At 52.7% G+C, this 14,363-nt stretch overlaps 2 protein-coding genes across 10 annotated transcripts in view; one reads left to right on the top strand and one right to left on the bottom strand.

Moving 5' to 3' along the window:
• Positions 1–14,363, bottom strand: part of LOC125721467 (NACHT, LRR and PYD domains-containing protein 12-like) — a 247,462-nt gene that overhangs the window by 200,566 nt on the left and 32,533 nt on the right. For 2 of the 6 annotated variants that reach the window (XM_048997393.1, XM_048997392.1), the window contains 4 exons: positions 13,974–14,147; positions 13,240–13,413; positions 13,108–13,154; positions 10,132–11,480 (listed from right to left, as the gene is read on the bottom strand). In XM_048997393.1, coding sequence (XP_048853350.1) covers positions 10,957–11,480; positions 13,108–13,154; positions 13,240–13,413; positions 13,974–14,147 — 919 coding nt within the window. In that variant the 3' untranslated portion in view covers positions 10,132–10,956. Of the gene's footprint in view, positions 1–10,131; positions 11,481–13,107; positions 13,155–13,239; positions 13,414–13,973; positions 14,148–14,363 lie in introns of those variants that run through there. The other 4 variants (XM_048997395.1, XM_048997398.1, XM_048997396.1 and 1 more) reach the window with 4 other exon arrangements.
• The window catches only part of LOC125721464 (NACHT, LRR and PYD domains-containing protein 12-like), a 388,574-nt gene that overhangs the window by 119,301 nt on the left and 254,910 nt on the right, over positions 1–14,363 (top strand). The window lies entirely within an intron of this gene.

Below are 14,363 nucleotides of genomic sequence, written 5' to 3' on the forward strand. Positions count from 1 at the left end.
TACCTTAATAGACTGCCAATTGAGCTTAATCATATGCAGCCAGTCACGTCCAAATAATGGTACACTTCCGCATTGCAGCACATACAAATCCAAAGTTTTCATTTTGTCTTCATATTTCACTTTTCCCACCGGTGCCACCTTTTCTCCTGTATATGTTTTCAGTAACAGTGGTATATGTTTCAATTTAATATTTGCAAACTTCTCTTTGTAATCTTTCAGCGATATAAGAGAAAGTGCTGATCCAGTGTCTAGTTCCATTTCTACTTTCTTTCCTTCAATCTCTGGGGTCACCCATATCATCCTCTTATCACTGCCTGACACTGAATGGAGTGCTATATGCCCCAACCCTGTGTCAGTATCATCTGAGGTTGAACCACTTGTATCGGTGTCATTCATTTCATTCACCCTTTTATCTCTTTTCTGGAATCTTTGTTTTTCCTCACTTTGCTTCATTTTACACATTCTCTGTATGTGGCCCTTTTTATTACAGTGTTTACAGTTCTTATCACGAAACCAGCAGTCTGCTTGGTCATGAGAACTTTTCCCACATCGGAAGCATACAGCTGCCTTGACTGGCTTGGTTGAGAATTTGTTAACATTATGAGTCTCACTTGTCATTTTCTTTTGTAACTGTGATGCATCCCTTGAGGCAGTTTCCATTGCCACTGCAATTTCTAATGCTTTGGCTAATGTCAAGTCTTTTTCGGTTAGGAGTCGTCTTTGTATGCTTTCGTTATGCATACCGCACACAAGCCTGTCTCTGAGTGCGTCAGACAAGCCCGCGCCAAACTGATAATGTTCTGTGAGCTTCCTGAGCTCTGCCATATAGTTGGGAATTGATTCGTTCCTTTGCTGATTTTGGTTATGAAACCTGAATCTCTCTGCAATAACAAGTGGCCTCGGATTAAAGTGCTCCTGCAACAGTTTAGTTATATCTTTGAACGATTTCTGAGCAGGTTTTTGCGGCGCGGTTAAACTCCTCAGTAAGTTGTATGTCATTTCGCCCATAACACTCAGCAAGACTGCCACTTTTCTCTCATTTTCAAGGTTGTTAGCTAAGCAATATTGTTCCAGTCTTTCGATATACGTGTCGCGGGGGTATGTGTGCCTGGGCACCTGCCCGTTCTGTCTGACGGGGGCATAACCAGACCTTTTACAATGGGGTGGGGGTGGCAAGGGTGTCTGGGCACCTGCCCGTTCTGTCTGACGGGGCATAACCAGACCTATTACAGTGGGGTGGGGGTGGCAAGGGTGTCTGGGCACCTGCCCGTTCTGTCTGACGGGGCATAACCAGACCTATTACAGTGGGGTGGTGGTGGCAAGGCTGCCTGGGCACCAGCCCCTTCGATCCTACCGGGGAGTAACTAGACCTTTTACAGTGGGGTGGGGGTGGCAAGGGTTTCTGGGCACCTGCCCCTTCTGTCCGACGGGGGAGCACCCAGAACTTTTACAGTGGGGTGGGGGTGGCAAGGGTGTCTGGGCACCTGCCCGTTCTGTCTGACGGGGGCATAACCAGACCTTTCACAGTGGGGTGGGGGGGGGGGTAAGGGTGCCTGGGCACCTGCCCGTCCTGTCTGACTGGGGCATAACCAGACCTTTTATAATGGGGTGGGGGTGGCAATGCTGCCTGGACACCTGCCCCTTCTATCCTACGGGGGAGTAATCGGACCTTTTACAATGTGGTGGGGGGGGGGGGGGTAAGGGATCCTGGGAACTTGCCCGTTATCTGACGGGGGCATAAGCAGACCTTTCACAGTGGGGTGGGGGTGGCAAGGGTGTCTGGGTAGCTGCCCCTTTTGCACGACGTGGGAGAACCAGACCTTTTTCAGTGGGGAGGGGGTGGCAAGGTTGCCTGGGAAACTGCCCGTCTTGTCTGACGGGTCTTTAACCAGACCTTTTACAGGTGGTTGGGGGTGGCAAGGGTGTCTGGGCACCTGCCCATTCTGTCCTATGGGGGAGTAACCAGACCTTTTACAGTGGGGTGAGGGTGGCAAGGGTGCCTGGGCATCTGCCCGTTCTGTCTGACGGGTGCATAACCAGACCTTTTACAGTGGGGTGGGGGTGGCAAGGGTGTCTGGGCACCTGCCCCTTCTGTCCGACGGAGGAGCACCAAGAACTTTTACAGTGTGGTGGGGGGGTTGTAAGGCTGCCTGGGCTCCTATCCGTTCTCTCTGACGGGGGCATAACCAGACCTATCACAGTGGGGTGGGGGTGGCAAGGGTGCCTGGGCACCTGCCCGTTCTGTCTGACGGGGGCATAACCAGACCTTTCACAGTGGGGTGGGGGTGGCAAGGTTGCCTGGGAAACTGCCCGTTCTGTCTGACGGGGCTTTAACCAGACCTTTTACAGTGTGTTGGTGAGGCAAGGGTGCCTGGGCACCTGCCCGTTCTGTCTGACGGGGGCATAACCAGACCTTTTACAGTGAGGTGTGGGTGGCAAGGGTGCCTGGGCACCTGCCCGTTCTGTCTGACAGGGGCATAACCAGACCTTTTACAGTGAGGTGTGGGTGGCAAGGGTGCCTGGGCACCTGTCCGTTCTGTCTGACGGGGGTATGACCAGACCTTTTACAGTGGGGTGACGGTGGCAAGGGTGCCTGGGGACCTGTCCGTTCTGTCTGACAGGGGCATAACCAGACCTTTTACAGTGAGGTGTGGGTGGCAAGGGTGCCTGGGGACCTGTCCGTTCTGTCTGACAGGGGCATAACCAGACCTTTTACAGTGGGGTGGGGGTAGGGGTGGCAAGGGTGCCTGGGCACCTGCCCGTTCTGTCTGACGGGGGCATAACCAGACCTTTCACAGTGGGGTGGGGGTAGGGGTGGCAAGGGTGCCTGGTCACCTGTCCGTTCTGTCTGACGGGGGCATAACCAGACCTTTTACAGTAGGGTGGGGGTGGCAAGGGTGCCTGGGCACCTGCCCGTTCTGTCTGAGAGGGGCATAACCAGACCTTTTACAGTGGGGTGGGGGTGGCAAGGGTATCTGGGTAGCTGCCCTTTTTGTCCGACGGGGGCATAACCAGACCTTTTTCAGTGGGCTGGGGGTGGCAAGGGTTTCTGGTTAGCTGCGCCTTTTGCACGACGGGGGAGAACCAGACCTTTTTCAGTGGGGAGGGGGTGGCAAGGTTGCCTGGGAAACTGCCCGTCTTGTCTGACGGGGCTTTAACCAGACCTTTTACAGGGGGTGGGGGTGGCAATGCTGCCTGGGCACCCGCCCCTTCAATCCTAAAGAGAGTAACCAGACCTTTTACAGTGGGGTGGGGGTGGCAAGGGTGCCTGGGCACCTGCCCGTTCTGTCTGACGGGCATAACCAGACCTTTCACATTGGGGTGGGGGTGCCAAGGGTGTCTGGGCACCTGCCCCTTCTGTCCGACGGAGGAGCACCCAGAACTTTTACAGTGTGGTGGGGGGGTTGTCAGGCTGCCTGGGCTCCTATTCGTTCTCTGTGACGGGGGCATAACCGGACCTTTTACAGTGGGGTGGGGGTAGGGGTGGCAAGGGTGCCTGGGCACCTGCCCGTTCTGTCTGACGGGGGCATAACCAGACCTTTCACAGTGGGGTGGGGGTAGGGGTGGCAAGGGTGCCTGGTCACCTGTCCGTTCTGTCTGACGGGGGCATAACCAGACCTTTTACAGTAGGGTGGGGGTGGCAAGGGTGCCTGGGCACCTGCCCGTTCTGTCTGAGAGGGGCATAACCAGACCTTTTACAGTGGGGTGGGGGTGGCAAGGGTATCTGGGTAGCTGCCCTTTTTGTCCGACGGGGGCATAACCAGACCTTTTTCAGTGGGCTGGGGGTGGCAAGGGTTTCTGGTTAGCTGCGCCTTTTGCACGACGGGGGAGAACCAGACCTTTTTCAGTGGGGAGGGGGTGGCAAGGTTGCCTGGGAAACTGCCCGTCTTGTCTGACGGGGCTTTAACCAGACCTTTTACAGGGGGTGGGGGTGGCAATGCTGCCTGGGCACCCGCCCCTTCAATCCTAAAGAGAGTAACCAGACCTTTTACAGTGGGGTGGGGGTGGCAAGGGTGCCTGGGCACCTGCCCGTTCTGTCTGACGGGCATAACCAGACCTTTCACATTGGGGTGGGGGTGCCAAGGGTGTCTGGGCACCTGCCCCTTCTGTCCGACGGAGGAGCACCCAGAACTTTTACAGTGTGGTGGGGGGGTTGTCAGGCTGCCTGGGCTCCTATTCGTTCTCTGTGACGGGGGCATAACCGGACCTTTTACAGTGTGGTGGGGGGGGGTGTATGGGATCTTGGGCACCTGCCCGTTATCTGACGGGGGCATAAGCAGACCTTTCACAGTGGGGTGGGGGTGGCAAGGGTGTCTGGGTAGCTGCCCCTTTTGCACGATGGGGGAGAACCAGACCTTTTTCAGTGGGGAGGGGGTGGCAAGGTTGCCAGGGAAACTGCCCGTATTGTCTGACGGGGCTTTAACCAGACCTTTTACAGGGGGGTGGGGGTGGCAATGCTGCCTGGGCACCTGCCCCTTCTATCCTACGGGGGAGTAACCAGACCTTTTACAGGTGGGTGGGGGTGGCAAGGGTGCCTGGGCAGCAGCCAATTCTGTCCTACGGGAGAGCAACCAGACCTTTTACAGTGGGGTGGGGGTGGCAAGGGTGTCTGGACACCTTCCTATTCTGTCCAACGGGAGAGCAACCAGACCTTTTACAGTGGGGTGGGGGTGGCAAGGGTGTCTGGTTAGCTGCGCCTTTTGCACGACGGGGGAGAACCAGACCTTTTTCAGTGGGGTGGGGGTGGCAAGGTTGCCTGGGAAACTGCCCGTCTTGTCTGACGGGTCTTTAACCAGACCTTTTACAGGTGGTTGGGGGTGGCAAGGGTGTCTGGGCACCTGCCCATTCTGTCCTATGGGGGAGTAACCAGACCTTTTACAGTGGGGTGAGGGTGGCAAGGGTGCCTGGGCATCTGCCCGTTCTGTCAGACGGGTGCATAACCAGACCTTTTACAGTGGGGTGGGGGTGGCGAGGGTGTCTGGGCACCTGCCCCTTCTGTCCGACGGGTGCATAACCAGAACTTTTACAGTGTGGTGGGGGGGTTGTAAGGCTGCCTGGGCACCTGTCCGTTCTGTCTGACGGGGGTATGACCAGACCTTTTACAGTGGGGTGACGGTGGCAAGGGTGCCTCGGGACCTGTCCGTTCTGTCTGACGGGGGTATGACCAGACCTTTTACAGTGGGGTGGGGGTGGCAAGGGTGCCTGGGCACCGGCCCCTTCTGTCCTACGGTGGAGAAATCAGACCTTTTACAGTGGAGTGGGGCTGGCAAGGGTGCCCGGGCACCTGCCCCTTCTGTCCTATGGGGGAGTAACCATACCTTTTACAGTGGGGTGAGGATGGCAAGGGTGCCTGGGGCCCTGCCCGTTCTGTCTGACGGGGGCATAACCAGACCTTTTACAGTCGGGAGGTGATGGAAAGGCTGCCTGGGCACCTGCCCCTTCTGTCCTACGGGGGAGTAAGCAGACCTATTACAGTGAGATGGGGGTGGCAAGGGTGCCTGGGTAGCTGCCCTTTTGGTCCGTCGGGGGAGAACCAGACCTTTTTCAGTGGGGTGGGGGTGGCAATGCTGCCTGGGCACCAGCCCCTTCGATCCTACCAGGGAGTAACTAGATCTTTTACAGTGGGGTGTGGGTGGCAAGGGTGTCTGGGCACCTGCCCATTCTGTCTGACGGGGGCATAACCAGACCTTTTACAGTGTTGTCGTGGTTGCAAGGCTGCCGGGGCACCAACCCCTTCGATCCTACCGGGGAGTAACTAGACCTTTTACAGTGGGGTTGGGGTGGCAAGGGTGCCTGGGCACATGCTTTTTTTGTCTGACGGGGAGTACCCAGTTCTTTTACAGTGTGGTGTGGGGGGGGGTGGGTAAGGTATCCTGGGCACCTGTCCGTTATCTGACGGGGGCATAACCAGACCTTTCACAGTGGGGTGGGGGTGGCAAGGGTGTCTGGGTAGCTGCCCTTTTTGTACGACGGGGGAGAACCAGACCTTTTACAGTGGGGTGGGGGTGGCAAGGGTGCCTGGGCACCTGCCCGTTGTCTGACGGGGGCATAACCAGACCATTCACAGTAGGGTGGGGGTGGCAAGGGTGTCTGGGAAACTGCCCGTACTGTCTGACTGGGCTTTAACCAGACCTTTTGCAGGGGGGTTGGGGTGGCAATGCTGCCTGGGCACATGCCCATTCTGTCTGACGGGGGCATAACCAGACCTTTTACAGTGTGTTGGGGAGGCAAGGGTGCCTGGGCACCTGTACGATCTCTGTGACGGGGGGGTAACCAGACCTTTCACAGTGGGGTGGGGGTGGCAAGGGTGTCTGGGTATCTGCCCTTTTGGTCCTATGGGGGAGAACCAGACCCTTTACAGTAGGGTGGGGGGTGGCAAGGTTGCCTAGCCACCAGCCCCTTCGATCCTTACGGGGAGTAACTAGACCTTTTACAGTGGGGTGGGGGTGGCAAGGGTGCCTGGGTAGCTGCCCTTTTTGTACGACGGGGGAGTAACCGGACCTTTTACAGTGTGGTGGGGGTGGCAAGGGTGTCTGGGTAGCTGCCCTTTTGGTCCGACGGGGGAGAACCAGACCTTTTTCAGTGGGGTGGGGGTCCAAGGTTGCCTGGGAACCTGCCCGTCCTGTCTGACAGGCCTTTAACCAGACCTTTTGCGGGGGGGGTGGGGGTGGCAATGCTGCCTGGGCACCAGCCCCTTCGATCCTTCCGGGGAGTAACTAGACCTTTTACAGTGGGGTGGGGGTGACAAGGGTGCCTGGGCACCGGCCCCTTCTGTCCTACGGTGGAGAAATCAGACCTTTTACAGGTGGGCGGGGGTGGCAAGGGTGCCTGGGCACCTGCCCCTTCTGTCCTACGGGGGAGTAAGCAGACCTATTACAGTGAGGTGGGGGTGGCAAGGGTGCCTGGGCACATGCCTTTTTTGTCTGACGGGGGCATAACCAGACCTTTCACAGTGGGGTGGGGGTGGCAAGGGTGTCTGGGTAGCTGCCCTTTTGGTCCGTCGGGGGAGAACCAGACCTTTTACAGGGGTGGATGGGTGGCAATGCTGCCTGGACACCTGCCCCTTCAGTCCTATGGGGGAGTAACTAGACCTTTTACAGTGGGTTGGGGGTGGCAAGGGTGTCTGGGCACCTGCCCCTTCTGTCCGACGGAGGAGCACCCAGAACATTTACAGTGTGGTGGGGGGGTTGTCAGGCTGCCTGGGCACCTATCCGATATCTGACGGGGGCATAACCAGACCTTTCACAGTGGGGTGAGGGTGGCAAGGGTGCCTGGGCACATGCCTTTTTTGTCTGACGGGGAGTACCCAGTTCTTTTACAGTGTGGTGGGGGGGGGGGGGGGGTAAGGGATCCTGGGCACCTGCCCGTTGTCTGACGGGGGCATAACCAGACCTTTCACAGTGGGGTGGGGGTGGCAAGGGTGTCTGGATAGCTGCCCTTTTTGTACGACGGGGGAGAACCAGACCTTTTTCAGTGGGGTGGGGGTGGCAAGGTTGCCTGGGAAACTGCCCGTCCTGTCTGACAGGTCTTTAACCAGACCTTTTACAGGGGGGTGGGGGTGGCAATGCTGCCTGGACACCTGCCCCTTCTGTCCTATGGGGGAGAAACCAGACCTTTTACAGTGGGCTGGGGGTGGCAAGGGTGCCTGGGCAACTGCCCGTTCTGTCTGACGGGGGCATAACCAGACCTTTTACAGTGGGGTGGGGGTGGCAAGGGTGCCTGGGCATATGACTTTTCTGTCTGACGGGGGCATAACCAGACCTTTTACAGGGGGGTGGGGGTGGCAAGGGTGCCTGGGCACCTGCCCCTTCTTTCCTACGGGGGAGAAATCAGACCTTTTACAGTTTGTTGGGGAGGCAAGGTTGCCTGGGAAACTGCCCGTCCTGTCTGACAGGTCTTTAACCAGACCTTTTACAGGGGGGTGGGGGTGGCAATGCTGCCTGGACACCTGCCCCTTCTGTCCTATGGGGGAGAAACCAGACCTTTTACAGTGGGGTGGGGGTGGCAATGCTGCCTGGGCACCAGCCCCTTCTGTCCTACCGGTGAGTAACTAGATCTTTTACAGTGGGGTGGGGGTGGCAAGGGTGCCTGGGCACCTGCCCATTCTGTCTGACGGGGGCATAACCAGACCTTTTACAGTGTTGTCGGGGTTGCAAGGCTGCCGGGGCACCAGCCCCTTCTATCCTACCGGTGAGTAACTAGACCTTTTACAGTGGGTTGGGGGTGGCAAGGGTGTCTGGGCACCTGCCCCTTCTGTCCTATGGGGGAGTAACCAGACCTTTTACAGTGGGGTGGGGGTGGCAAGGGTGCCTGGGCACCTGCCCGTTCTGTCAGACGGGTGCATAACCAGACCTTTTACAGTGGGGTGGGGGTGGCGAGGGTGTCTGGGCACCTGCCCCTTCTGTCCGACGGGTGCATAACCAGAACTTTTACAGTGTGGTGGGGGGGTTGTAAGGCTGCCTGGGCACCTGCCCCTTCTGTCCTATGGGGGAGTAACCAGACCTTTTACAGTGGGGTGGGGGTGGCAAGGGTGCCTGGGCACCTGCCCGTTCTGTCAGACGGGTGCATAACCAGACCTTTTACAGTGGGGTGACGGTGGCAAGGGTGCCTGGGCACCTGCCCGTTGTCTGACGGGGGCATAACCAGACCTTTCACAGTGGGGTGGGGGTGGCAAGGGTGTCTGGGTAGCTGCCCTTTTTGTACGACGTGGGAGAACCAGACCTTTTTCAGTGGGGTGGGGGTGGCAAGGGTGCCTGGGCACCAACCCCTTCGATCCTACCGGGGAGTAACTAGACCTTTTACAGTGGGGTTGGGGTGGCAAGGGTGCCTGGGCACATGCTTTTTTTGTCTGACGGGGAGTACCCAGTTCTTTTACAGTGTGGTGTGGGGGGGGGGGGGGTAAGGGATCCTGGGCACCTGCCCGTTGTCTGACGGGGGCATAACCAGACCTTTCACAGTGGGGTGGGGGTGGCATGGGTGTCTGGGTAGCTGCCCCTTTTGCACAATGGGGGAGAACCAGACATTGTTCAGTGGGGAGGGGGTGGCAAGGTTACCTGGGAAACTGCCCGTCCTGTCTGACAGGTCTTTAACCAGACCTTTTGCGGGGGGGGTGGGGGTGGCAATGCTGCCTGGGCACCTGCCCCTTCTGTCCTACGGCGGAGTAAGCAGACCTTTCACAGTGGGGTGGGGGTGGCAAGGGTGTCTGGGTATCTGCCCGTTCTATCTGACGGGGGCATAACCCTACCTTTTACAGATGGGTGGGGGTGGCAAGGCTGTCTGGGCACCTTCCTATTCTGTCCAATGGGGGAGCAACCAGACCTTTTACAGTGGGGTGGGGGTGGCAAGGGTGCCTGGGCACCTGCCCGTTCTATCTGACGGGGGCATAACCAATCCTTTCACAGTGGGGTGGGGGTGGCAAGGGTTTCTGGGTAGCTGCCCTTTTTGTACGACGGGGGAGAACCAGACCTTTCACAGTGGGGTGGGAGTGGCAAGGGTTTCTGGGAAACTGCCCGTCCTGTCTGACAGGTCTTTAACCAGACCTTTTACAGGTGGGCGGGGGTGGCAAGGGTGTCTGGGTAGCTGCCCTTTTTGTACGACGGGGGAGAACCAGACCTTTTGCAGGGAGGTGGGGGTGGCAATGCCGCCTGGGCACCTGCCCCTTCTGTCCTACGGGGAAGAAATCAGACCTTTTACAGTGTGATGGGGGGGGGTAAGGGATCCTGGGCACCTGCCCGTTGTCTCACGGGGGCATAACCAGATCTTTTACAGTGGGGTGGGGGTGGCAAGGGTGCCTGGGCACCTGCCCGTTCTGTATGACGGGGGAGCAAGCAGACCTATTACTGGGGGGTGGGGGTGGCAAGGGTGTTAATTATTTAACAAATCAAATTTCTTTATTTAAATATATTAATAATAATTTTATTTACTTTAATCCACTGAACCAGGACATAATTATATTTTCCAGTTTTTTTCAGTCTGTTATGTCTCCAGTTAAATGATTATTATACACATTGATTGACAGTCATTATGTCAGTTATGTTCAGCTGCAGTAATACAGTGAATTTAACTTAATCCAGCAGACTGTGGTTTCATTATGTTACTCAGTTATGCTTTGGGTGACGCTGAAGCAGGACATTAATAGGACAGAACAGAAAGCCTTTATTGTCATTGTACAGGGAGGAAATACAGTAAATGGACATAAATATATAAAATGTACATATACAGGAGAAGGGGATAGCCCCCCCCAATCAGGATTACATTTAAATTACATTTTAGTCAAAGAAAAAAACTATTAAACTATATTTTTGATGTTATTCAGCTCACTGAACACAGTCATTTATTTTTTGTCAAACACACAGTACTGTGCGAAAGTCTTAGGCCGACAAACAAAGAAATGTTCAAAGCTGTTTATCTGGGTAGCAAGTGTACTTTGAATTTGTTCTAATGTTAAATTGTGTATTTTGTTCTAAGCCAGAGTAACACAATAAAAACTAGTAATAATTTCTTCTGTTTCCTAAAAAGTTACTGATATCTAGTTGGATGGCTAGATGAACATCGCTTCAGTTCCCAAACTTCTCCTCAGGGGCACCTCAGCCGTTCCATGATTTTGTTAAATTTCACCAACAGCTCAATTAAATAATGAAATATATCAGTTTAAAAAGTCAGTGAGAGATTGACTAGCTGTATGAGGTCTGCTAGTGGCCAAGTCTAAAAATACATGGCTGCACTGGACGGTCACTGCAAATACTGGGATGATTTTAGCAGAGGTTCTGAAATGGCGAAGCTGACACACTTTGACAGGCATCATATCATAGTTTTACACCAACAGGAGGATAATCTAAACATCATTTTCTTTGCCTGCCTAAGACTTTTGCACAGTTCTGTACATTTCAGAGTAAAAAGGATTATAAAGGTTAAAAAGCAGAGATTTTACCTTTTTGCAGGAGAACCAGCAACACGTCACAGTGACACTGAGGAGTTATAAACATAAAACCCTGGATAGAGGGACTCAGTGAATGAGGAGGTGAATCTGTACAGGGGGGTCAGTCCATCAGAGGAGACTCTGTAGAAGGACAGAGCACCAGCCCCCCAGTCCAGATACACTCCTACTCTGCGGGAGCCTGAGGGCTCTATGGGTATGAGAGTCTTTTTATTATTGTGCAGGACAGAGTAACTGTCAGTATTACAGTACAGACACCATGACTTGTCATTGTATCCAAACACACAGTCATAACTCCCTCCTTTCCTCCTGATCCCTTTATAAGTCACTGCTATCCAGGCTTCATCTCCATCCCACTCAACCTCCCAGTAACAGCGGCCAGTCAGACTCTCTCTGCACAGAACTTGGGGGCGGCTGTCAAATCTCTCTGGATGATCAGGATATGGCTGCTCTTCCCCCCACTCATGTGTCACCTTCCTGTTCCCCCCTGACAGAGACAGGAATCTGTTTGCTGTGTTCGGGTCCAGCGTCAGCTGGCAGGAGTCTGTAGGCAGGAGGAAGAATTATTAATCCCATCAGGCCGCCTGTACTTTATGTTTCTGTACGATATAAAAACAGCACAGCTTCCCCTAACGAAGCGGGAACTGAAGTTTATGAAACATAAAGTGGGCGCGCGACGGCGGCGGGAAGAGCCGCCAAAATGGGGCGCGAGCTAAACTAACAGGTTAATTAATTTAATTAAAAAATGACAAAGCAGCAACATTCATCAGACATATTCATCACAAGCATATTTACCACAAAACGGCACCAGAGATCAATACTAAAATCAGTGTCTTTCCTTCAAACCGCTAATTCCGGCGCATCCGGCTCGAAAATGGCCATCAATAACAGAATATTTAAGTAATATTATTACATGTTTAAAGTGATATTTAATAAACATTTGGACCTGGATTCCGATATAAACTATGATTCCGGCACAGATCGTGCATCTTAAAAAACAGGAAGGTTCTCATTAATTCAGAAAAAAAATTGCTCTGAAAAACGGGATTATTATCTCATTAATTCGGAAAAACAGAATTAATTTCCCCCAGATGAATGCAATACGCTTCCATAGAGAACCGCTTACCGCGCGCGTGACTGTAGATGCTGCGCCGCTGCCGCGAGGAGTGAGCCCCGCATCTCGCGCACGCACGCGGCCGCTCTAATCTGTTAACATGGGCGCCGAAATGAAATTTGATATTTTCCGCCGCACATCCAGTGTGTCCCGGCCGCAAATTTCTTTTAGCACCGTGGATCAGGAGAACTTTTTAATATTCACGAGTGAAGCCCTACACGATTGGCTAGCTGATTAGTATTTATGAGCGGGGAACTACCTCACTGGCCAGTTAACATCGACTTGTGCTGCCTTTTTCTTCTAGCTAAAGCAGGGGTGTCCAAATCCAGTCCTGGGGGGCCGGTGCCCTGTGTAGCAAAGTTCTTTCCCTGTTCCACCATAAATACTTCAGCTCAAGAGCTGTGTGGTTATTAGCACAAGGAGATGAATCAAGTGTGTTAAATGAGGGGAAACCCAAAAATGTGCAGGACTCTGGCCCTCCAGGACTGGATTTGGGCTCCCCTGGTTTAAGGCATTCAGTGACCAATCGGTAATATTCTCTCATGAATATTAATGAATGATCCAGAACCACCCTGTAAAAATGCAAATTCACATTTTGCACTTGAGGAGAGAGTCCGGTCTCACTGCCTACAGGTGCCTCCTTAGGACAATACTAACGAATCTCACACAGAAAACACATACACTCACGGCATCCGCAAAAAGAACAAATGCAAAGGATTCTTTTTTTGTGAAATTAAAGATGTATAATTAATTCAGAATATATTTAACCATCCTACACTCCCACACAAACACCAAGATAATACAAGCAGCTATAAAGCATTTGTAAAAAATATTTTTAAAAACGATTAAATGAATTGATAGTGTTTTTGGTGATGATTTTGATTTTTTGTTTCTTGTTTGGATGTTGTCTAAAATGACATGAAACTCACCTAAACACAAACATGGAAATCCATCTACACACAGTGCAAAAAGCCACACTCATCACAACAATTGTGTGAATACAACCATAACATAGTATTCATGGTATTATTAATAAAAAACATGCAAAGACACTTACATTTCTGTAAGCCTGGTCTGGTCCTGCACTTTCCACCGTGATCCACACTATAGGAGAAGCAGAATGACATGACTCTTCTTCACATACATGCATAAGTATCTGTAGCCTGTCAGACACACACTCTGTACTCACTTCATCTTCTCCAGTTTACAGCTGGGATCCTCCAGTACAGCAGAGAGCAGCTTCACTCCTGAGAATCCTGGGTGATTGTAGCTCAGGTCCAACTCTCTCAGGTGAGAGGGGTTTGATCTCAGAGCTGAAGCCAGGGAAGAACAGCCTTCTTCTGTGACTCTACAGCCTGACAGCCTGCAGAGAGAGAGAGACAGAAACTCCCCAATAAATAATATCCCCTCACCATTATAATTATTAAATAAATGTGATGCTCTAATAAATAATTCAAGAATTAGAGTTTAGTGTCTAAGACAAGGCAGGTCCCCTCCTCTCTTTCCCTTAGCTAATTGCTCACCGTCTCCTCTTTATAGTGTGGAATACACAGTAATACTGACCTCAGTATCTCCAGTTTGTGGTGTGGAATACCCCACAATACTGGCCTCAGCATCCCCAGTTTACAGTGTGGAATACCCCACAATACTGGCCCCAGTATCCCCAGTTTACAGTGTGGAATATCCAGTAATACTGGCCTCAGTATCTCCAGTTTGCGGTGTGGAATACCCCACAATACTGGCCTCAGTATCTCCAGTTAACAGTGTGGAATACCCAGTCAGACTGACCTCAATATCTCCAGTTTATAGTGTGGAATACCCTGTCAGACTGACCTCAGTATCTCCAGTTTATAGTGTGGAATACCCAGTCAGACTGACTTCAGTAACTCCAGTTTACAGTGTGGAATACTCAGTCAGACTGACCTTAGTATTTCCAGTTTACAGTGTAAGTCCCCCAGTCCAGCAGAGAGCAGCTTCACTCCTGAGTCCTGCAGGTCATTGTCACTCAGGTCGAGCTCTCTCAGGGGTGAGGAGTTTGATCTGAGAGCTGAAGCCAGTGCCTCACAGCATTCCTCTGTGAGTTCACACCGGCCCACCCTTTAAAAAAATTAAACACTTTTAAATCCACTTTTTACACTGCAGCACTGTATTCAAATGAGGAGAATAAGGGCCATGACATAATGGATTTTCAGAAAACAATTAAATTATTAAAAATCATTTTAACAATCATTCCGACTCTGTTTGGTGTCCATTATTTTTTTGTCCATAACACGTTAAAGTCAGCATGTTTATCTATAACAGTGCTGTTAACTT

Source organism: Brienomyrus brachyistius, unplaced genomic scaffold (genome assembly GCF_023856365.1).
Source record: "Brienomyrus brachyistius isolate T26 unplaced genomic scaffold, BBRACH_0.4 scaffold33, whole genome shotgun sequence".
In the NCBI taxonomy this organism is placed as follows: Eukaryota; Metazoa; Chordata; class Actinopteri; order Osteoglossiformes; family Mormyridae; genus Brienomyrus; species Brienomyrus brachyistius.